This window comes from Struthio camelus, chromosome 1 (assembly GCF_040807025.1).
Source record: "Struthio camelus isolate bStrCam1 chromosome 1, bStrCam1.hap1, whole genome shotgun sequence".
Classification (NCBI taxonomy): domain Eukaryota; kingdom Metazoa; phylum Chordata; class Aves; order Struthioniformes; family Struthionidae; genus Struthio; species Struthio camelus.
In genome coordinates, this window is record NC_090942.1 from 191,528,042 (window position 1) to 191,552,392 (window position 24,351).

Sequence of the window (24,351 nt, forward strand, 5' to 3'; positions counted from 1 at the left end):
CTTGTTGCAACAGCTGAGTTTGCTCAAATCTCTCCTGTTTTGCAAAAACGGAGAGTTATCATTTCCTCGCGGCAATTCTGTCTTCCTTTTCCCTGTCCCGTTCAGCGGTTCAACTTCCTGGAGCCTGAGAGGCTTCGGTTTAACCTCAGCCATTGATCACAGCGCAGGGTAACTGGGTGAAACGTAATGGCCTGTAAATACAGGTCACGCGTGACGCTGCAACGGTCCCTTTCTAGCTTTGAACACTGCAAACTCTGCCGAAGCACGAGGGCTCACGGGCTCAGCTCTGCCAAGCTCCAGAAAGAAAAATTAAAAAAAAAAAACAAAGGAAAGAACTTATTCCATTGAAAACTGGACTGATGTTGAGCACGGCCCCTGGGCATGGCTTGTTGCTCCGAACCTCACCTTGGCAGACCTCCCTTCGGCAGGCTGGGCCCCAGCAGCCAGCCAGCCAGGCACGTGCGTGCACCAGGGAGCGCCTGTGGGAGAAGCAAGTCTCCGAAAAGCCTTCTGCAGGGCACATGCTCCCGGGGGCCTAGAGCAGCAGCTACAGCCGCTGCAGCTTCTCATTTGCAAAGGAGGCCCTCCGCATGCCTGCTTGTGGCGCCTCGCAGGCGGCAGCAGCAGCAGCAGCAGCAGCAGCAGCAGCAGCAGCAGCAGCAGCAGCAGCAGCAGCAGCAGCAGCTCCTCCCGGGGGCGCCGCGCGGCGCCGCCAGGTGGCGCCGCAGTGCGCGTTCCCCCTCCACCCCCCCCCACGCACAGCCCGCTGGCGGCGGCGGGGAGAGGGGGGACAAGGCGGGGCATGCGCAGTGCGCGCGCCTCGCCCGGCCCGTGCGGCGCGCGCGCTGGGGCCGTTTGCCTCCGCCTCCTGCCCCTCCCCCCCCTCCTCCTCCCGGCGGCGGCGCCGCCACCACCACCACAGCGAGCGGGCGGAGGAGGAGGAGGAGGAGGAAGGGGGGGAGAGGGAGAGAGACAGGGAGAGAGAGAGAGAGGCAGGCAGGTCCGGCGGCCCCTCGAGACCCCCCCCCCCCCAGCGGCGAGGCGGTCGCGGGGAAAGATGGCGACGCTGGGAGGCGAGTCGCAGCCCTTCCCCGCCGCTGCCCTGGCGGTGGCAACGGCCGGGGTGGGCGGCGGCGGCGGTGGCGGCGGCGGCGGGTCGCTGGGTTTGCAGGCGCCGCTGAACCGCGGTCTGGAGCGGGCGCTGGAGGAGGCGGCGCACTCCGGGGGGCTCAACCTGAGCGGCAGGAAGCTGAAGGAGTTCCCGCGCAGCGCCGCCGCCCTCAGCCACGACCTCTCCGACACGGTGCGGGCAGGTGAGGCCGGGGGCGGCGGAGGGCAGCGGTTGGCGACGTCCGGGGGGAGGAGGGGGAAGAAAGGGGAGGAGGTGGGCAGCGCCGGCGGAGCCGCCCCCGGCCCCTGCGGCAGGGAGGTGCCGGCCGGGCTCGGTGCGAGGACCATCCTCGCCCCCCACCCCTGTGCTCAGCCTCTGCGGCCTGAGGCGTTTGCCGCCGCAGGGTCCGTCCTCACACCGAAAGTGAGCCTGCTGCCAGCTCTGCGTGGACCCCCCGTCCTTTATTTATTTATTTCCCCCCCCCCCCCACCATCTCCCTTGGTGTATGAGGTGGGTGTTCGCTCCCATATGGCTGGGTCGCTGCAGTCCTCTCCCCCCCTTCTTTTGTACAGCTGCTTTCGCCTGGGGTGGCGAGTGAGGCAGAGCGGGTGCTCCTGGGGCGCACTGGGGGGGCGGGGGTAATTCTCGCTCGCACCTGTCTGCGCCCCGTCATCTGCTGTGGGCACCGGGAGGAAGTAAGTGTGCGTTTCTGCCGTGCCGCCTGCCTCTGTCTGCTGAGGTTTGTCGTTTGAAGCAGCTGCCACCCCCTCTTTGTATATGCTGGGTGAGGAACGCCTGTGCACGCCCGGTTAGATACCTGCTGCTCCCTCCTTCCACTGTGTGTAGATAGAGCCACCCGCCGTTGAAGGGGACACCAGGTCACATGCAGCTGTATTAAACTCCACATGTAACCAACCACGTTAAGGCAGTCATATGCCTGGACATGCGTCAAAACTATTTGCACCCTGCAGAAAGAGACGCTTCCATAGGAGCACTTTTGCTCTGCAGCTACGCTGGAGAACACGCTCGCTTTCACAGATGCCACTTGTTCTCCGTAGGGTTGATATCCAGCTCTTATATCCTTACAGTAATGTAGTCATGTTTCCATCTCTGTATGTATTGCTGTCTTCCAAGCCAAATGTGGGGAGAAATCGCCATTTTCACATGCAGTGTATGTATTTTACAGTGGGGAACACCATAATTACATAAATCTGCAGAGGGGACAAGCCTACCAACACTACGGATAGCAGGGGTGAGGGGAAGTGTATCCAGTCTGCATTTGCCTTATCTTCGCACCCTCCTTGCAACAGGAAAAAATCACGCTCCTTTCTCACCTAAGGGACCAATCTTTCACTAAGGGTCTTATCTATTTTTTTCTACCCTTATATGTGCAGGGAGTGGGAACCTAATCCGTTTTTTACATTGTATCTCTAGGTAGAACAGTGCAAACCCTCACTAGAAGAGTATATTAGCATATTCATAAGATCTTTAAGCGTACTGCCTCCGCATGCCCTGTTGTGTCCTCATTTCCCAACTGAAGATAGCTGTGCTGTAACAGGGAAGGAGCAGACAAGTATTTGCTTGTTATTTTTCTTGTCCCACAAAACAGCAGGTGCTATACCTGCATGCAAACATGTGATGACACGTACCTAAACTCTCACCCACTCCTTCAAATGAGGGTATGTATGCCTTCCTGTGTACAGAGACAAACCCACTTACTGCCTACTTGCATCTATTCCGACCTCTAGGGAACAGAGTAATGTCTGTGATGTGTAGTAAATTTCATATTTAATCATTCTTTAGCTCTGTCACTCGTTTGCTCTCTCTCAGTGGCTTTCACAGTGTTCTGTCCCAACACCCATTTATTTCATAGCAATAAAAGAGGAATATAAAGGAAACTTGAAGAAGGAAACCACATGAATTGCCATGCTAACTAGTAACTCAGTAACAGATTTGACAGTGAAAGGGAAAGACGAGATAGTGGAATGGTGTGCAGTTAGAAGAATGACTTTCAACTTGTCTCTCCAAGCAAGAGGTTTTCTCTCTTTTGTTTTTAAAAACTGTAGTCTATTGAAGACATCCTGCTGTGATACCGGAGAGGTATTTTACAAATTCACAAAGTTAGCTGCTGTGATCTAAGCTAGTACTGCTTCAGGTTGTTTGTAAACCAATTTCTATATTGAAAAAGAATTCTCTGATTGGTAAAGAACACATGTTGGTATCAGTACACTGTGTAAACATGTGCTGTGTAACCATGAGCTGGATGTTGTATATGTAGGTAGTACATGCTTATTACAGCCTTACTTGTTCTAATAAGCCTTCTATTTTGAGGAGAGCTCAGGAAAAGAGCTGTCTTCACCTTCGAGCATTAATGTGCTCTTGTCAGAGTTTACATAGAAGACACATTCAATAGGAAACTAAATGTAGAATGGGATTTTTATTCTATTTTTGCTTGATATAAAAGGCAGTGTAGAGCAGCCCATGTCTTAATTTTGTAGCGACACCAGTCCTTTAGTCTTTGTCCCCTTTTAGGAGAACTGTGTGTGTTGATCTACAGTTACTTTATGCTTTTGTTTGTAACAGCTTGTTGTAACCCGTTGATGTGAATTGCTTGCCTTGTGAGTTAAGTCATATGTTGATATATTTCTGAAAAATCTGTGTTCCTTTTCACTTGTTACATTACATAAGTAGAATATATAAACAGAAGATATACTTGGCTTAAGCCCAGATTTCTGAAACTTTCAGGATAAACTTTTGATAGGAGTTCTCTCTTGCCCCCTCTCCATAAATGTGCATAGTATAAAAACAGTACTTTTTTCGTGCTACTTGGAGTATGTTCTTGCAACGGGTGGCTCTTGCTTTCAGATTTGATGTACTGACATGTTTCTGTAGCCCTGAAACTTTAATGTTTGGAGAAGGGGTAGTCGTTCACTCTTAAAGCTTTTTTGCTAAGGAAGGCTGATCTCTATGAAAAATAAAGACAATCCATGGTTTAGAGAAGACTAGTCTGGGAGATTGAGTTCAGGGATCTGAGGAGCAGGGGATTTCCAGAAAACTGAAACCATGTCTGCATTCTGACAGTGTTTTACTGTTAGATTCTGACAGTGTTCTCAAACTGAGAAAATGATGATTACAGATACTCTGGAATAAAATACTATCAAGGCTGTTTTCAGGAAAAGTTCTGAGTGCTTTAAATAGGTCTGAGGAAAATAGTATGGTTAAACTTGGGATTCTCTGTTTATGCATTTGTTCTTTCTGAAGTTAGTAGTCAAATGTTTAAATATCGATAGATGCATTTATTAAAGGGACAGAGCTAATAGCTGAGACTGAATTGTTTGACTTCTCTAGTTTCTATTGCAGTTATTCCATAGTAACTGTAGAGTTTTAGCTGTACTTGTACACTTCCTATGTATGCAGTTTTTCGGTATGTTTTTTTCTTCTGTGACTTTCCTTTGTGTTGAGTACATCTTGCTTATGGAGATCCACCATGTAATTCTAGGTGCAACTTTATAGCGCTTCAAACATTTCTTACTCGTTGTCTTTTGAAAGCTTTGCTCAGGACCAGAGCGACCTAGTAAGCTGAACTTTCAGGCAGTATGTTGCATACAGAAGAGGGTTTGCATGATATACAGTGCTGTTAGAAGAAAACAAAACCTCTGTGTAAAGTATCTTGAGTACAGTCAGATGTTTTAAACCACATCAGTGTGGATGCATTGCAAAAGCCATTTCAAAAATAATAAATGCTATTCTTATCTCTTTTATTACAGGCTGGGTTATGCAGAAGACAGTGGCACAGTAATCATATAGTTCTTAAGTAATTGTATGTAATTATATTCCTCAAAACCACTGGGAATGCTAGAAGCATATTAGTTTATAAAAGAGGAAGAAAAAGCCCCAAAGCTGTTACTTAAATATGTAACCAGGGCTGCCTGTATCACTTCAACCTCTTTCTGTAGGCTTTGGCTGTATTTCTGAAGACAGATCCTGGACACTGTCTCTGGTGAATGTCTATTTTATCCTTTTCAGTTGTGTAGGGTGGGCACAAGAGGAAGGATTACTTGCTGCTGCTTTTTCTTTTTAGATGTAAGAGAAGTAAATATGTATCAGTTAAGTTAGACTGTTTGAAAAGTAATACAAACTGAATTATTTGAACATTAGTTTAGCTAGAGTGAATTTCTGGGAGACACGTTTTTTTTCAATGCTTGAGAATGCTCACTAGACTAAAGAACTCCTACATGCTGTTATTTAAAATGTTTCTATCTGGACTGCGCTCTTCTGCGTTGAAGAAGTGTGAGGCCTAACAGCTCCTTTGAAATAGTTGTTACAGCTGTATGACTGCGGATTTGTTTTCAAGATGCTCCAGAAATCACTCTTTCATCTGAACAAACATCTCTGTAACTGTAGAATTTTAAATTTAGCTTTTTGGGTACTTTAGTTTGGGTTTTGACATCTAAATGTTTCCTACAGGATCATGTAATGGGGAAAAAAAAATGAACGTTTTCAAAGCTGTGTCCCATTGGAGTTTAGTCCAGGGATGCATTTGTTTGTACCCAGCAGTTTGAAGTGTTTTCTGCTTGCCTCTCTGAAAAACATATTTTTGATGATTGGTATTGATTCAGCTGAAATATGTTATTTCTGGTTGTCTTTGCTAATAAAAACTTATTTATCTACAAGATCAGATATCCTAAGTTTTATTTTTTATAAACAAATATATATATTAGATTGCCATAACTGAGTCTTACTAATTTTCTCCAGGTCATTTATTAATTTAGCTCTTCCTCCACTTCTGGGAATTCTCCTAATTATAACAGTAGATATTCAATTGGTTCAACTTATAAATGCAATTTGTACTGGGGAGGGCAAGACAGATACAGACTAGATATTACTTGCTACTGCACACATACTTGAACCACAAACTGACCACTCTTCTTTAAGAATTTATTATTACTGTGAAAAAAAGAGAGATTTCATATGCCTCTTTCATTTTAAGATTTCTCTCTTGTAATTACTGTCTTGAATAGGTTAAATTCATCAGTTTGAATTTATAATAAGGTTACATTGCAATTTTTTGGATGAGCCTTCTTGAGAAGCTTTCATTTTGCTCATTTTATCCAAACTTCATATCAATAAAAATAACAATTATAAAGCTGAGAAAAAAAATCATATTCTGTTTTCTGCTTCATGTTCAACAGTCAGTCCCTTTCTACAACCTTCCTCTGCTTATTGAAGATTTCTAACATTACTTATTCTGTCTTGTACAAAAAATACTATGCTAAGTATTTTAGGATGGGGGAGAGGAGGAAGTGACTGTTATCCTACAGCCCAAACTTATGGGTGTAGTTATTTCTGAGCGTACTATATGATATTTCATTATACTAAGGATAAAAAATGAACAGAAATTCAACATTATGTGCCCACCAGTATAAATAAAATTTTCAGACTGTAACTTGATAGCATTATCCGTCTGGACATCTCTACGTTACTGTGTTCTGCTTCCTTTTTTTCTGCCAAGCGATGCTTCGTAAAAGAGCTTTATCGAATGAAAGGAGTTTTTCTGGCGGTACGGATATGGCTAGCAGCTTCTAACTGCAGCATACTGCTTTGAAGACTTTAAGACATTTGGTCTTTTTTTATTGTTGTTTTTCTTCTTCCCCAAGTCTGAATCTGTCCTTCTGGCTTGTGGATCAAATAAGCATCAAGACTATTGACTCCTGTTGAAAAGAGCCTATTAGTTCTTTGGCTGCATGGAGTCTGATCTGCTGTGTTTTGGAAAGTTACCTCTTTCGTCTGGAGATTTATGCCCCATAGCTGAAATGCAGTCACTGACTTTGCAGATGCTGTTTGGCTGTTTTCAGTGCAAAATAAAATGAGTTTGCTCAGAGGGGCTTTTATTACATGAAACAAATTAGAAGCAATCAATTCCCTGGTTACTCTGGTTCAGAATGTGGGTTGAGAAAATTACGGGCTCTCTGCCACTGAAGGTGTATGTGGTGGTGGTGGTTGAATTGTCTCCCTCTTTAGCACAGTGTGTGTTTCTGTTTTCTGTTTTATTTTTTTGGGGGCTGGCTTGCTTGTGATTAGAGAAGCTCCAAAACTAGTGCAAGGGCTAGGAAGTAGCAGAGAAGATGGCAGCCTAGAAATTACACGATGGGGAGGAGGGTGCAACCTCTCTCAGCAGCAGCAAGCTCAGCGGCTTCTTGAACCTTTACCCTTAATGTTAGCTTCCAATTGAGGGTGTCTGATTTTTAAACAGCTCTATGTAGAACTGCCAGAAGAGCATGTTTGACTGTGCTGTGCATGTAAACGGATATAAACTGATTGTTCTTGTGGAAATCTTGTCACTTTGTGTGTGCTTAGCCCATGTGCCTTAGAAACTGCCTCAGAGCTGCAAAGGTGCTGTTATGCTAGTAAAGGTGCTACAGGTTTCTTGTGACACGCCTCTAGCTGAATGATTTTGTTTTTGAAGACCCACTAGCATGTGATCCAGAGGCATTGGGGGAAGTAGACCAAATATTCCTGTGCGGCTTGTGTTTCTCTTCTTTGTCCTTCCGCCGGTCTGTTTGCTTTGTGTCCTTGGCATAAAAGACATCCCGTTTTAGACTTCTGTAAAACGGGAGGGGCACTGTGAATATTAATACAGTTACTGTATGTAGAGTGTTGAACACTTTAGCGAAGTAGAGAAGTGAGAGGAAGAGAACGGAGTAAAATCAGCTATGACAAAGTGAAATAAGTGTCTGCCCAGTGGAACTGTGACTTGAAAATGGAAGGGGGTGAGTGTCAGGGTAATATAGGACTGAGTGAGGAAGTGAACAAGAAAATGGGCAAAAGAAGATATTGAAAGTCTGAAGGTAAAGAATCATACGAAATGAGGGAAACTTTATGAAGTACTAAGCAAGGGAAAACGCATGTAGTGGTTGAAGAGAAAGAATGAAGAAACAGATGGTAAGCAAGCACGAGAGCTGTACGTTCTTCGTTGAGTGTAGTGGCCTGGGGTATTTTTGATGCCTCCAAAGCTCTGAGGGAAAATGGGTTTCTTAAGCAGTTACATTGATAATGATAATCGTAATTTTGTGAACAGTGAATTACCCCCCCCCCCACCATAAAAGAAAATAAATTATTTAACTATAATATGTATGACATTTACAGGCCCTGTACTTCAGGTAGTGGTTTTGAATTCATACTTTAAATGGTTAACTGTTGAATTTCAGTTTGGGAAGCTTAGCATGCATTTGCTTGCAGTAGGGAAAACCTGTGACTTTTGCAGCTTGCAAAGAGTTTGCAAGAGCAACCAAGATCCAGAGACTGATGTTCTCTGCATGTTGGAATAACCATTCTTGAAGTATGGAATTAGAAACTTCCCCAGGTCCATGGACTGTTCATTCTGCCTCCTGTGTTTTTGCTGACTCTGTTAGTACGCATCTCTTAGGATTTATGAACATCTCTAAGCAAGTCAGACTCATAGTTCAACTCAGTATGATTCTGAAACCAAATAGGAACCTATCTTTGCTGCGTTCTAGTGAGACCAGAATACAAAAACAACGAAACTCATTTATCGTTCTCCCATATTTAAAATTGAAAGAGCCATAAGCGTTATCCCCATATTCAGAGTGGCAAAAGTGGGAGTAGATGTTATGTCTCCTGACTTTTGACTCTGCTCTGCAGACTGTATTTTGTGACATATCATGTACACATCAGAGTGGTTCCAGTACCTGTAAAATATCCTGTGGAAAGGTACTGAGGGGTTAAGCTTTTGGAGAAATAATTACTTTCTGCTGAATTTGTAGGTAGAGAGGAGTTTAATTCTAAGATTCTAGCGCTTTTCCCTACCCTCTTCCCGCAAGGGTGTCCTACTGTCCAGCTTGCTTTTTTTATCCCTTTCTTTCCTCGTATGGCACAGAACACCATAATACCTGAAAACATTCTAAGTATTTAAAAATAGAAATAACAGTAACAGTCTTCCTTCCTTCTATCCCAGTTCATAGGAAAAATGCTTTTTAAATGAGAAAAAAAAAAACAAAACAAAACTTGTGAGTAAAATGATGATCTTGGCAGAGCCAAATGAGAGTTAGATTTACATTCGATTTGGAACCTGAGATTTGTGCGCACTTTTGAATCTTTCTGAAATATTTCATGTTCAGCTGAACTTGTGGGAATTCTGACTCACTTAATTACAATCTAGTTGATAATTTTTTGATGCCAGTGTAAGGCAGCTCTTCTAGGCAAGTTACTGGAGGTAGCTGAGGATTCTTAATATCAGGATAGAGCTCTTGAATTGGACTTTACAAGAAGCAGAACAACAGCAAAGTATCTGAGCACAATGTTAACGGTGACCTTTGTTGCTGAAGGAATACATTTTCTGTTGGTTTTCTGTAGATGTGTGGTTTCATCCCTAGATGTGACTTGCAGTAATTGTAGTATTTGAATCTGGAGGATGCAGATTTGTGTGGTTAGTTTTCTTTTTCTTGGTTTGGAAATATTCTTTGTAGAGTGGCGAGGTTTCTTTGTATTCAACAAATATGACAAAATGTCAGAAGGTACTTGTTGCCAATTACCTTTTTTAAATCTTTCAATAGGCTAAGGTCTTGAAATACACCAACTACTTATATAGATACATAACAAATGTTTTAAAGATTGTCAGTGTCTCATATTTCACTACCATTGTTTCTGCAGTTTCCTCACTCATCTTTCCCTTTCCAGATGGATGTTGTCTACATCAAGGTAGACTTGAAACATCTACTTTGAAAAATAGAACTTTTGTTTCCTTCCAGAACTGTGGTGCCGTAAAGTACGAGACTGGTGACAGCTTTACTTCCTTGTTTTTATATTTAACCATATAAGCTAGAGTCAGGCCTTTTCTACTAATGTAACTCTATAGATAGTTCTGCTAGACAGAGACACTGCTGGGATAACTGGCATTAATATGTGGTGGAGGATTTAAGGTAAGACGATTTTTGAATTGAACCCTAAATTCAGCAAAAAAATTTTTAGAAGTATATTTACACATTGCACGCTCATCGATTTCTTTATATTGCAAATTATAACATAGTAGTATGTTTCAGAAGTAGCCAAATAACTACAAATGACAAAACTTCACTTTAATTTATCATTGTGTATATTTAGATATTTTTTATTTCTTTTGTTTTAACATGCAGAGTCTGTGTCTTTGGCTGCTTTATCTGCAGTGGCATCACACCTTTATAGAGCTGTCTCAGACAGGCAAAAAGAAAAAATAAAGCAAATAAGAGAAATGATGAAAAAATATTTAAGTGTGAAGAGGAAGGCACAAGTGACTTATGTTGGATCTGTTGTTTGGTAAACAGAAAAACTTCATAAAATATGTGCCAAGATTAATTGATAGTCACTGAAACTGGTGGAAGTTTCAGAAAAGAGGCAGGAAATAAGATAGGAAAAGATAACTGAATCAGAGCTTAATCTGAGGAAAGAGGTGGGGAAGAATACCTACTTATATGGGGCTTGCAGAAAGCAAGGCAAGCTACTAAACATGAATAACACTGTTCATGTATAGTAAAAACCTTGACTCAAAATTTAAATATAGTAGAATTGCTGCAATGATAAGGGAAATTATTATTAAAATGACAGATTTTTTCAAATGTTTTTATGGCTACCTGGATATAAATGTAATGATGTATAGGATAAATAGGGGATAAAACTATTGAATAATTGACATATAGTACAAGTGCCGCCTTTATATTAATGTATTTTGAAAACAGTGAGGGCTAGCTGAATGTATTCAATCTTTTTAAGGCAAAGCAAGTCTTTGTGTTCCTCCTCCTTCTTCACTGAATAATGTCATTTATATATTATGTAATTAAAGGATACAGACATTGATAAAGACTTCTCGGATGGAATTTATCGTCAAAGATGAAAAAAGAAGCTTTCTCAGAGCAGCCAGGGGGTGATAGTACTTGCCCTGGCTGCTATGATTAGTTGGGAGAAACTTAAACTCAGGTTTCTCATGCCTGTCGGATGTTGTGTTGCTGGGATGTGTATTTTTGTGGGGTTTTTTTGGTGGTGGGAGTTCACCCTAGTTCAAGAAAACTCTTTTTTTTGCCTTCCACTGTGTACGATGCCGTTTCCCTACTTGGTAAGTAATGCCTGCGTTCTCTGTTCCAAGATTTGAATTGAGTCTGGCTTAATGCCTGCTGTTTGCCTGTGTTCCAGGCAGTTCAGATTGTGTTAGTGAGTCGTCTTTGCTTATCTCTTCCACGCTTTGTGTCACTTGCAAGTTTTAACAGAGGTGTTATTTTTCCTTGCCTAGTGATTAAAGAAAGGTGTACCACCAAGAATTTGTTCACAGGGTCCATCTAAAATGATGTTATATGTTTCCCTGTTTACAGTTTTGTTTTAAGATCTGTCATACCACTATGTAATTTCTATACATCATCAATATACTTTGTTACTGCGTTCAGTGCCTGGTTTTTGACCTCTTAATCTCTAGGTACAAGATGATGATGTAGTTTCTTAATCTAAATATGCAGAAACAAGGTGCTTTACAGGATTCTGGTTGTACTGTAATGGATCTTTTCATTCACCTGAACTTTCAAATGTGATGAAATGCTACCACGTTAATTTGCTAGTGTCTAGTTTCATCCATTAATTTGCCAAGGTCTTTTTAGGGGGGTGGGAGAAGCTGATTACTCTGAAATTACTTGTTTTCCTTTCTACCCCTTTTCTGTAAAAATAGGCAAATTTCTTCCACATCTTTGGGACTGCTTCCCCCCCCATACTCATATTAGGATTGAACATGAAAAATGCAGAAAACTCTATGGCCAGCTCTTTAAAGAAAATCTTTGATGCAAGTTATTTGGACCTGCTGATTTGAATGAAACAATGATAATATAAAGCATCCAATATTAACTTCAATTTGTCAGAATCTTAATAAGGGAATTACCTAGCAAACTTTGTTGGTTTTTTTTTTCAGTCAGGTATTTCTTTGTTTTATAATGATGCAGGTTATCCCTGGTTTTATAGATTGGAAAAACTGGGGAACAGAAATTTTGCATGGCTTAATCCAGATCTCAAAACAGGTTGAGGACAAAGCTGTGAAAGGAATCCATCTTTGGTTTCCTGGCTTTTATTTGTACAGCTTAGTCAAGACAGTGTAAGATGTCTGTAAGAGTGCATGTTGAGTCATTTTAACTAAAACTGTCTTCTGGAAGATGTTGAGATAGTAGTAAAGACACAAGCTTTGGCGCTTTCATTGTGATCTTAAGTCCTGGGAATGATTTTAAACATATTAATGCAATGCAGAAAAAAAGCTCACTTTATAGTAGCATCTGGCATGAAAATGTGGTGTTGAGATTCAGAAATGTTCAGTCTCTTAAAAAGTCTTGCTACAGGTTTGCCAGCAGTTAGGATCAGGTAATATAAATGAGAGTATGAACTTGGGGGGGGGGGGGGAAATCACTGTTTTGGCAAGAAGAGCTGTAGTCCCTCTTTTTGTTTTCATATCTTTGTACGTTTGGCTTCCTAGAGAACTGAAAAGGTTATTTTTGGCCTGGTGCCCAAGGCTAAAAATGGCTTCTGGAATCTTATAGCTCAGTTTGGTGTTGAGCAGTTCTGTGCGGCAGTAAAATAACTGCAGTAATTGGTAGTCTGACTGAAACGTTTTAGTTATGCACTTAAATGTTAAGCTGTGGGAGATGTAACCATGTGATACTTCCAAGATCCAATTTATCAGAAAAATGTAAGCCATGTTTATCTGTGAAGCAATAGTAGCCTGAAAAAAAAGGCTTGTCTACAAGTACTCTTTAAAGGGGAATAGGAGTGAATATAAAGTTTAGGCTCTGCAAGGAAAGGCTTTAAAATGAAGAAATACTGTGTGGTGGTATTATGACAATACTGAGACATGAACGTTGCATCTGAGACTATTTATGGGGAATACAGCTAGTCTATGAAGTTTCCCTGTGCTGTTATCCAGAATAGGACTTTTTCGCTTGTGCTAACATTTTATGAAAAGAATAAATAGACCAGTGGCTATATATGAATGTATGCATATATTAAATGTAGGATTATGAATGATTTTTTAACTGTTTGGGTGGTGACTCTTCTAAATCCTCATTAAAGAGAATAACGAGAGGCTAGCCCTTTACAGGTGAAAAATCTTATATTAGCAAAGGGTCTGGAAAAAGGGAGGACTATTCTGAAAAGGGTAGATATAGCTTCCCTCTGTTTCCCTCCCCGATCTGTGACTTTTTCCCCCAGATTGTGTGTACATGGTGCTGTGTGCAAGCAAATCTCTTCAAACTAGAACTTTTATAAAAATACAATTGTATCCATTTTTCGTGAGATGAGCATGGACTTAATTTTTCATGAGAATCATTACTATAGTAGAAATAGCTCATAAGCATCCATAAAACAGTTGTTCTAAAATCTCTTGAGAAATCAGTATTGATGCTTTTAATGTTCTAAATTTGTAGCGTAAGGTTTTTGTTAGCACAGTACTGTGGAAATAAACCCAAAATAAAATGATGTTCTAGTCGAGATTAGTTGCACAGATTCAAAATGACCAAATCAGTGGTTGACTCTGCAAAGACTACCCACCTCCGACTTTAACTGTTCTTAAAATACAGATACTTTTCTTGTAAACCACCTATGAAAATGGCTCATTCTAAATTAGCTTCTGCAGGATACCTAATGGTAAATCTTTATAAGAGTTTAGCTTACCTGGACTCTTCAGAAACCTCGACAGTGGTCTTAAATACAGCTGTCCCTGTAGGGAGAATATTTTATTTGTTTTGATGGCTCAGTAGTCAAACGTGTTTACATTTCTTGCTGGCAACCTCAAACCAAGTAGGTTTATAGAACTGTTTTGCTAACTATATTCAAAAAATGTTTTTGCATGGTAATTAGTGAAGATAAATTGGCTTATCAATTAATTATATTTGAAAGAGTTACACCATCTTAAAAAAAAACCTTCTTCCCTTGTCTCTGCAGCAAAGCTATATTATTTTTCAATGTTCTCATCATAGAGAAATAAAAATATTTGCAGTTAGTAGATATTCTTCTACTTGTAATTAATTCAGCTTGGAAAAAAAGTAGGTATCTTGTGTCCAGTCTTCGTGCAGTTACCATATTGCATTGTATTTGTGTGTATTTTAAATACATTAATTTTTTTCAAAAAAGTTCTGTTCCATTTGCTCTACTTTTTACGTGGTACAGTCTACTTTTTCATGTATTTGTAAATCCTTCCTTGCTACATGAAAGAGCAGTGGTCTGAGTTTATGTGTAAAAGAGGCTTTGACATAAGGATAAATAGATTGCTTTTTGGCAATTCTTCTGATTAAGCTGTTAATTGAAGGCTATATGAGTGTAACTACTATATGTCTTTCCCTGAAATAGTATGATTAATTACATTTTTGTTAGAAAAAAGAAAATAGTAGGGAGCAATAAGGTTTAACAGAAGCCACTTTCTTTTAGAGAAATGTCTGTAACACTTCAAGTCACTTCTGTCATTTTATACCAGCTGTATCTGGGCTTATTTCATGCAGCTATTTTTATTCCAGGATTATTGGACTATCCTTATTGAAGCATGGAATAATTGATATGCTTAATACCGAAAGAGACTTTTATTTTGATACGGTTTGACCCTTTGCCTAATACTGGCCATAAATTTTACTCACTGAGTCTTCGTATCTAGACCAAAAATTTATGGCTCATATGGACTGTCTTGATTTTAAAGCATGCCAGTGATGATAATATGATTAATTACGTGTTTCCTTTAAAAATAAATGAAAGAAATGGCACACGCTATTCTTTATTTTAGTGTCACCTTCCGACCATTTGTTCTTGTTTTTTCTTTAACTGCTAGATCAGTTAATCCACTATATCAGATATTCATTCTTCTGCAGTTGTTTATAAATTATTTTCTAACTTTTATCTTTAATAAACTATTGGCTTTGACTAGTGAGGGGTAATTCCTATTATTGTAATTTCAGATGTTACTGCAGTTTTCTGTCTAGCCTTCTGCTAAAAGGTGCTGCCCATCTAGCTACGGTGGCAACTAAAGGGCACTGAAGTTAGTTTTAAACTAACAGGGCAGGCTGTGAATTGTGGTGTTGAGCTGGAACATGCTTCCTTCTGCTTGCCCTCTTCTATGGAAGAAAACCTCCAAGAGGGGAGTGGAGCGGGGAGCTGAGACTGGTTGTATCTTACGTTGCTGCAGGGAATATCGCAAGCTTGTAAGTCAGTCCTAAGCAGACATACCTTTGGTTTTCCACTTTGAAATGTGATTTCAGGTCCCAAATCTTGGAATTTTGTGAATTTTGGGTGCTTTAGCCTATTTATGGTCTTTCATTTAATAGTTAACTCAAGGACTGGACACAGCAATTCATGAAGTATGTTGCAGATACCGTCAGCAGTAGATGTAACGTGTTCTGCAGTTAATACAAATGACTACCGTTAAAGTTTGGGTGCGCCTTAGAAAGAGTGGGGGGTTGTGATTATCATCACTCCGAGCTTATGCTTTTGCTTCCCAAGACTATGATTCCATGCTTCTGTGTTCTTTTTTTTTCTAAACTTTCATTTGATAGGTTTGAATATGTATTTGATTGTGTCTAGCCTGCCAAGTATTCCAGACCCTCACATATCTAAAACTTGTCCTTGCTGTTATTTATTGGATTATTAACATCTCAGTTGCAGTTTTTATCAGCAATTACTTTGAAGTCTAAGGGGGAAGACTTGGAATATCTTGAATGGTGTTGGATTGGAAACAGGTATGTCTAAAAATTCCATGACACTGTATGCTTAATGACCTGCTTTCTTGAGGATATTGTTCAGTTTCTCTGACTAGACGTTGGATTAGCACTCTAACCAGGTCAAAATGACTAATATTCTGGTATGAACAAACAAAAAAAAATGCTGATTTTTAGCAGACAGTACATTAATATCAGATTATAGGATATGTTTGGTTTCAGTGTTATATGAATTGAAACTTCTGCTAGTATTTTTTAAGCTATCCGAGTTTTTTTTTTTCTTGCAATAATTTTACCTCCTTATTTTAAGTTAGTGCGACTTGGTAACAAATTGCAGAGAGCAATGATTAACTAGTTGCACTATAATTTTAGCTATTGAACTGCATGCACTTCATTATTTTTAAATCTTCTGTTAATATAAGTGAAACTATGAGTGTTTTTTAGAAGACCTTTAAAAAATTCATTTCTGGGTTAAAACATGGTGGACCTCCTGACTCAGAAAACCATTTGTATTATAAGAAAGAAATGTAGTCCACAGGTTGCTTTCTAAAGCACTGTAATTTGTGTATTGGCCTTGCTTCGGCAAACACTTAAGCGTATCCTTTGGTGTTTTGCTATATGAATTAGGGAAATACAAGAAAGGTTGTTTCTAATATTGAAGAAAGTTTTAAAACAAAGAAATGCAAGGGAAACTGCTTTTTAATTAAATTCAGAGTTCCTCCTTGAGTATCTGTTCTAGAGCATTGTTGCATGACAATTCTATTTATAGAAACAGGATGTTTTGGTTTTATGAAATGTGGATTTCTTGGGAACTCACTTTCTCAAAGTGTTTGCCTGCCTCCACCCTCAGTGGAATGCAGATGACATCAGATTTTTTTATATACTGGTGCTACAGCCAGTACATAAAGAGCAGCTTTAGAAGTATCAGTAACGTGAAAGGGATTGAATGCTAAGCTGTTTTACAGTTTAAACTGAATTGATGGTGTTGATATTCAGGTGATCGTATCTGAGGCAATAAGTGATAGAGTTGGGAGATTAGTTCAGGAAGGCTAGAGAACAAATAGAAAAGAATCTGAGCATCTATCCCAAAAAGCATATTGGTGATAAAAGGTGCTTGGCTTATTGTAATACAAACTCTGGGATAAATGGAGGTGCCAATGTTTAGTGGTATGTGACAGTTGGACCTACAGATTTTTTCAGTTGTTTGAATAAAGAGTTTTTTAATAGGCTGAAACAAGGGTTGAAAGAACCAAAGGAAAGGAAAATGTAGATGGAAAAGAGAGAAAGAGTGAGGACCCATATTGTTTACTTGTTCCACGTTTTCATGTCATTGTTGCCAGTTTTAGTTCTGGAAGTACCTCAGGGCTGTACGCAGATTCCGTTAGGATCGGAGTACAAGACCGTAATGCTTTGGGCAATACACAGAGAAACCTAGCTAACCTGCGGCCTCTGCCTAGAACTCAAGAGGCTCCTCTTTCCGGCTTTTCTTTTTTCATGTTCTTTTTTTCTGTATTTTCCTGTTCTCTTCCGTCTCGTGCCTTATCAGCTCTATACTGGACCGTGCCTGCTTTGCTCTGTTTTAAGAGTTTCTTTTACCTAACTAATGTATGTTTGTACTGCTGTGTGCATTCCAGCAGCTGTATATGTTGGCCTTTTCTCCTTACAGAGGATATCTTGCCTGATAGTCTTACCTAAGTTCCTGCTTCGCACGGGGATGACTTGGAAGAGGGAGGGAGATAGCTGACTAATGTCAGCTTTTACTAAGCGTTTTTAAAGAACCTGTGAAAGAGGAGTTGATAACTGTCCGTAAAGTGGCATGTTCTTGGGTAACTTTTCTGATAGCAAGTTTTAGAACATCTTGAAATTAGAAAGTGAATAAAAGATGCTAGTGGTCATTTCATATTAAATTTCTATAGTAGAATATGCTTGATTGGCTTATTTTGGACTTTTCAAATCTCTTAAGTAAAAGCTACTTTAACCTGCCTAAGGGTTAACAAAGAACCATTACTCAGTACTGTAGGCGGTTTCCATTTTTACCTGTGACATTTTAAATTTTCTAAAAGATTGTGGCATAGGTTGCGCTTTAAATCACTTTGTGATCTTTCTGAAACATACTCCTTCAAATGCTTTTCTTAGATGGCAGAGCTCTGTGATTCACTTCTTTTGATCTGGATCTCTATCTGCTGTTTTCTCCCACTTGTGGTAATTTTGGTTAACTGGTATTTGGTTTTAACAGTAACTTTTCCCTTTGGAAACTTTTGGTTAAGATCTGATTATAGCTTCACAAGCATAGCTTATTTAAAAGGATATTTATTTGTTAATCAACATATCAGTTAAAATACAGAGTTCAAATAATAGAAATCTACAGGCTTAGTCTAAATTTATAACTAAATTTCATGGGAAGATAGGATAATTGAGTTGGAAGGGATGCCTGGAGGTCATGTTGTCCAGCCACCTGTGCAAAGCAGGGTCAACTATGAACCTTTTTAACCTGTCCTTGCCAGTTAAAGTATATTTAATTTAGCTCAGGCATTGCCAATTATCAGGAACTCTGAAGATTTCCTTTTGCAAATGCTGCATAGCAGGCTATCTGGAACACTCCTTCTCAGCATCTTTTTTCCTCTGTAAATCAAAGATTTTCTATTTGTATGTCTTCAAAACCCTCTTTCTGTAGCTTGAGGATAGGATTTTGAATAGGGCAGCTCAACTTTGCCAGGCCTCTGTTACGTAGAACAGGTATGAGGTATTTCTCCTGTAGTGGGCTCCTAATACTTTCTCTGTGAATCTGAGTGAATAAATTCTGGTTATAACTATTTGTTGCACATTTGTGCAAAATTTATTACTTGGACACCTTTTGCTCTCATAAACCTAATTGTAAGAGTTTCTGCTAGAGTTATGTGTCAACATAAATTCTTATATTCTTTGCCTCTATTATATGCAGGATCTCATTGTTAATTTGTCAAGGGAGTACTAGGGAGTATTTAGGGAATGCTGAACAAAGGGCTTAATGAATTTTAGAAGTGATTTTACAACATTTTTAAACAGAACGTGATCTTAGTAATCATTTTAAACCTGTTACTGTACGGTATTGGTCCAGTATTTGAAAAATATTCATTAAGAACTTGTAGCACTCAAGATTCATGAAATGCTTATTAAGAGTATTAAGAAACACAACTTTATTTCGAGGTAGCTTTTTTTTTTTTTTAAGTTGTGATGGCAGCTATGGAAGAAAGCATGTGCTTAAACTTATTTACTAAACTGTTTAAGTGGTATAGCTGTAAATTTTACATATTATAACAGATTGTCCTAAAGGACAATTAAATAATCCTTATTCATTTTGTGCCAGTAAAAATTCTTTACTGCCTTACTTATTCTGTTCTAAGAGGTTAATAGTACTTTCTGTTTCTGTTAATTTATTTTAATCTGTGTCTTGGGGCTTGCCATTGTTTAGGGGAAAATGTGGTTAATAATTACCATAATTATTTGGATCAAATATGAAGATAAGTTGATCCTAGTGATGTGAGCAGATGATGATTAATCAGCATGAGTTTTTGTTTCAGATGCTGGGGTAGCATGCACCTTCAGAACTAAGCTTGAAAGGAGTTGTCCTTTATATGAACCTCTGCAATTGCTTTAAATACTTTGATTTTGAGACTCATGTACATTGTTTATTATGCATGTACTGTACTGTGTATCTGGCATAACATCAGATTGTGCTGTCAAAGATGCAAAACCCTATTTTTTTGTAAAATTAAACATTTCTGTTAAGGGAATTATTGCAAAGTTTCATATGACACAATGAAAATTAATGAAAAATGTGATTAAAACTTTTCCCAATATTTGTATAAATTGGATAAGCATGGTTAAATTTTAACAAGTCCATATTTTGTTCTTAGTTTTCACATATAAGATAAGTTTATACAGCAGAATGAGAGCTCAGACTAGTCTTGCTGTTTACATCTGCTTTCTGGCAGTTTAGCATAAATTGGTCTGTTTTGCCAAGTCATATTACATACATTTAATGAATCTTTATTTTCTTAAGTAATGCAATCATTATTAGCCTTATTAATTCTTGATATCTTTTTTTTTTTTTGCTCTTTAGCAAAACTTTGTTTTTCAGTTGATACCCAGAGTAGAAGTCACTACTCTGCTCTGTTTTGTGTAGATATGTCTTAAAGAGTTACTTTCAAAAACTTTCTGTGTAAACACTTTAAAGGCTAATTAGTAAGTTATTGTAAAATAAATGCAAGTAATAACATCTTCATTAAGTACATATTTTAAACAATTGCTATTTGAGATACTGTAAGGCTTGTTTTTGCAGATCTTACATGAGAATTGTTCCCCGTAAATACCTGATTTGATTTCACTACTTCAGAAAGTGCCATGAAAATCCCTATCCAAATCCTAAAACTAAACAAAATGAATCAATCTCTCCTGCTGGGAATAATTTCTGATATGTTATTGCAAAAATTCCTAGAGTTAGAAAAGCTGTAAGAAGTTGAGCGCTTAACTAGTATGTGCACACCACCGATAATATATATTTCCAGGAAACATGGAAATTCTGTAAATGTGTCTAAGCTTACAGGCTGACAACTCTTCATGGCTCAACATAAAAGATATTCACGTTTCCCTGTTTCATTTCAAGTTAAATGAATGCCATGCCACCTTTAGGCTAGCAGCTAAATTCTATTATATTACAATGTATTGAAGCTATAATGAATTTTTTAACACGTTTAGAAACTTGTAAAACCTCCATTGCACAGAGGAAGGAGCTCACCAGACTTCTTCACCTTTTGCGTATTTCTTGAAACTGACCATAATCTAAACAAACATGTCCATGCCATACTTGCCTTCTTTCCAATCCTCTTTCCTTCACAGGTGAGAAATATGATTGCAAGGTTTCCACTTACTGATAAATATCATGATTCTTTCAGGCTGGCTGTTTTTCTATCAAGTAACTTAGATATTTGCAATTAATATAATCAGTTTACTTAGCAATCTTACAATACTGTTTTAGGTAGGAAAGTAAAATATAGTATCTAGGTGTCCTTACAAGTGCATTTGTAGAAATAATTGGAGTAGTATTTTCGTGATATTAAACAATAAATAAGATTACAATTACATTGAAACTCTTATTGTAAAGTAGGGAAGATGGTACAGTTCTGTGGTATGACTTTTTAATTTCAGTTATTGCTTTTGACCTTGCAGTGCATAATCACCTTTTTTTTTTTTTTTGACAATTTGTGCTGAAATGCCCAAATGCAGGTGGGGCAAAAGCTAGCTGTAACTGGAGTTATTGGCTAAATTCCTACTGACATTGAGTATGGGATTTTACCCCTTCTGAATTTCTAGAACAAAGGCTACTTTGTCTGGTGTAAGTCTTGGTGACTTGTAGAGCAAAACTAGTTTCCTGGTGTTTGCAGAGGTTTTCTCTGGTACAAAAATGTAATAGGGATCCACTATCCCAAACTTTTAATGGGGGATATACTACATTGCGGTCAAGGCAGTATAAGCATACATGAGATTTCATTAAGCTTGCTAGCTTACTATCTTCTTTTGTCTGCATAAACCTCAGCACAGGTTTATTCAGCCTATTTTCTTGGCCAAGTCTCCTGTCACTACTGCTGTATTGAGCCTGCTATCAGCATCAGAGTTTGCTTAGTTCAGAATGAGCTTCGGTATGCCTGTGTCACTGTGAGTGTAGCACAGATGTCTGTAAAGAACGTATCTTAGAAATTATGGCTGCTGAAAAGTAGCTATGCTTGCTCAGTAGCTGGTCTATATGATTTTTCTAGTTATGCCTTGGTGGTTGTTCATACTTTCAGCCTGTCAGCTTTTTGGGGAACTCTAGTGCCATATGTAGTGCCATTGATATAAAATATTAAGAGAATTTTTTCTTCTTATATTTCAATATCTGAATGTTATGAAATTGTCTTCCATTGTTCACATGAACTGCAGGATGTATTTGTATGTTTCCATTATATGCAATGTCACACTATGTAAGTTCCCCCCCAGACAGGAAAAAAGATGAAAGGCAAGTACTTGTTTTCCTGAAGTTTCTTCTCTTTAGTTGATCTTTAGTAAAATATCAAAAATCCAGCTGTTAAACTAACTCTTTAGCTATGTCTTGGTTTTAAAGACACTGTTAAAGACAGAGTTAGACAGTTAAAAACAAAGTTAAAATGTTTCCTGAATCTAATCAGCTGAAAATGTGCAGCAGAACTCATCTGTGGCAAAGTGATACTAGACTACTTTTAGTGTTCAGTCATATAATAGTGTAAAAATAATTATGTGGTTAAATACACTAAAGGCTGTTCTATTAAGCTAACTATTGTTATGTGGGTTGTTTTGCTGCGTTTGTGTATGGTATTACTAGCTTGAATAACAGTAACATTTAATCAAGTAATGTGTTAGAATGTAATTCTCACAAAGCTCTATTTGGTGGTGAACGCTTACATCACAAAGAGGTCTTTTAAATCTGTTTAGGCATTTTCTTTTTTTAAAACCACATCAGATTTTACTATTAAATTGTTTTATTAAATAAAAGCATGCAGGTCCCCTTATAAGGTTTCTTCTTTTTGGAGTTCTCCACAACTCTCTTATCTGAACTTATAAACAACGTTGTGAAAAATTTGGAAATGATCAGAGGGAGTGGGTTTCAAAACTGAGTTAAGACTAAAATAGCTTAATTTAGCTTTTGTATTCCAGATGAGAAACTACTGTAGAGGGAAATATCATTTCTGATATCCTTTGTACTTTCTAAATATGTTTCTGCAGTATTGCATAAGTTAGCTTTAATTGGGAAAAACTGCATTTAGTAAATGAGGTTCTACTCGTATGCCAGTAGTTGTGTGCTTATCAGCGTGACATATTATCAGAAGAAAAATGTTAAAATGCACTTTGCATAGGATTGCACCTTTTCAACTTTTTTATGATGTAAGAATTTATATTCGGTATTAATGTTTCACTATTTTAATAACATCTTGGGGGGAAGTCTACTACTTTGATGATAAAATCCTTCTTTGATTTAGCTCATGAAATTATTTGTATTACAAAGATTGAAAATGTCCTCACTTGATTTCTCCTTAAATGGTAGCAAGCCTGAAACAAGCAAACAAACAAAACTCTCTCATGTTTCATTATACTTAGTCGTACTTGGCTACATTCTTGATTATAAACCTTTGCACACAGGCTGGATGTTTAGATATTTGAAACAGAGATACCAGTATCTATGGTGATTGTTTGGACTGCTTTTAGGTGTTTAGTCTCCTTAAGTGATATCTAAAATAGGGCAGCTGAATCATGCTGTAAAAAAGTTATCTTTCCCTTTTAACTATAAAAGGATCTTAAAGTGACGAGATGTAGATATCTAAGTTAGGTGATATGACTCTAACTTTAAAAAGTAGAAATAAGAAAATACATCAGTCTTGTGTTCTATCACTTGTGGCTTTCTTGAGGTGTTTCTTGGCTGTGGAAAGTAAAAGGCCACTTCAGAAGTGTTCTGCCTCTACAGCGTCTTATCAAACATAGCGCTCTAGAACTAACTTAGCCCAATATAAGCTGAAAAGGTAGCTCCAGTAAAACTGGACTTCTTGGAGAGTATCCTGCAGAATTAACTGGTGTAAGTTAGCTTTAAGGTTGTTTTAGGTGTCAGCCTAGCTCTCCACCTCAGGTTTCTTTACCTTGTGATGCTTCAGTTTCTCTGTCTCTGAGATGGATTCTTTTTCCTCTCTCTATTTTCTGTAACTGAATTTCATGCTTCCCTTCCTGAGTCTAGATCCCGGGTCTTGAGTTTATACCATCTATGGCTGCGGTGAGTCACAGTCCTTATCTTTCTTCTCTGCCTTTGAGCTTTTGGTATCTTGAGTGACTCAGGATGCATTCAAGACTGTAACAACATCTATAAACCTTGTGTCTTTAGTATTGCCTGTTCAGACATTTAATCAAACTCAGTCTCTGGTTCCCCTACGTTTTTTCATAAAATCTTTCCCTGACGTAGAATTAATGTAGGTGACAGAACTGAGGTTTTAATTATTAAGAAAAAATGAACTCCCGCCTTTTTGTCACTTTCGGAGCTCCTTGTTACTAGGCAGCTAGGATGATTTGTTTGCTGAACTCTTAAAGGTTTTCTCAATATACTATTTCTGGATGCCAATAAAATCAAAGCTATCTGGATTTCTTAAACTGCTTTAAAAATCAAGCCACCTTATCGTGGTGTGGCAGACTGCAAACACAACCTTTTATATTAAAACAGATACAATGTGATGATTATGTCTATAAATACTTGTCTGCCTTTTCAGCCTCCTTAGCTATACCAGTGCATAACAGTCTGATGGTTTTCGTGACTGTCCATCTCCCTGTATACAGCAGCTTTGTATCACCTCTTCTGTTTTGGTGTTTAGGGAAAACTGTAAATGAAGGGAACCCTTCAGAAGGGAAGAGAACCTCAGAAAAGAAGGCTACAAAAATAGTAGGCAAGTAGTCAAGTTCCTATCCTTGTGATAGCTGTGATAACGATTAATTTGT

At 38.7% G+C, this 24,351-nt stretch overlaps 1 protein-coding gene across 5 annotated transcripts in view; it reads left to right on the forward strand.

Annotated features, from left to right (window-relative positions):
* Window positions 1–862: 862 nt before the first annotated feature.
* The window catches only part of LRCH1 (leucine rich repeats and calponin homology domain containing 1), a 142,085-nt gene continuing 118,596 nt past the window's right edge, over window positions 863–24,351 (forward strand). For 2 of the 5 annotated variants that reach the window (XR_011138611.1, XR_011138612.1), the window contains exon 1: window positions 863–1,313. Coding sequence is in view for 2 of the 5 variants with exons in the window: in XM_068929807.1 (XP_068785908.1) it covers window positions 1,058–1,313 (256 nt within the window). In the remaining 3 variants the exon portion in view is untranslated. The remainder of the gene's footprint in view (window positions 1,314–24,351) is intronic. The other 3 variants (XM_068929807.1, XR_011138613.1, XM_068929808.1) reach the window with 3 other exon arrangements.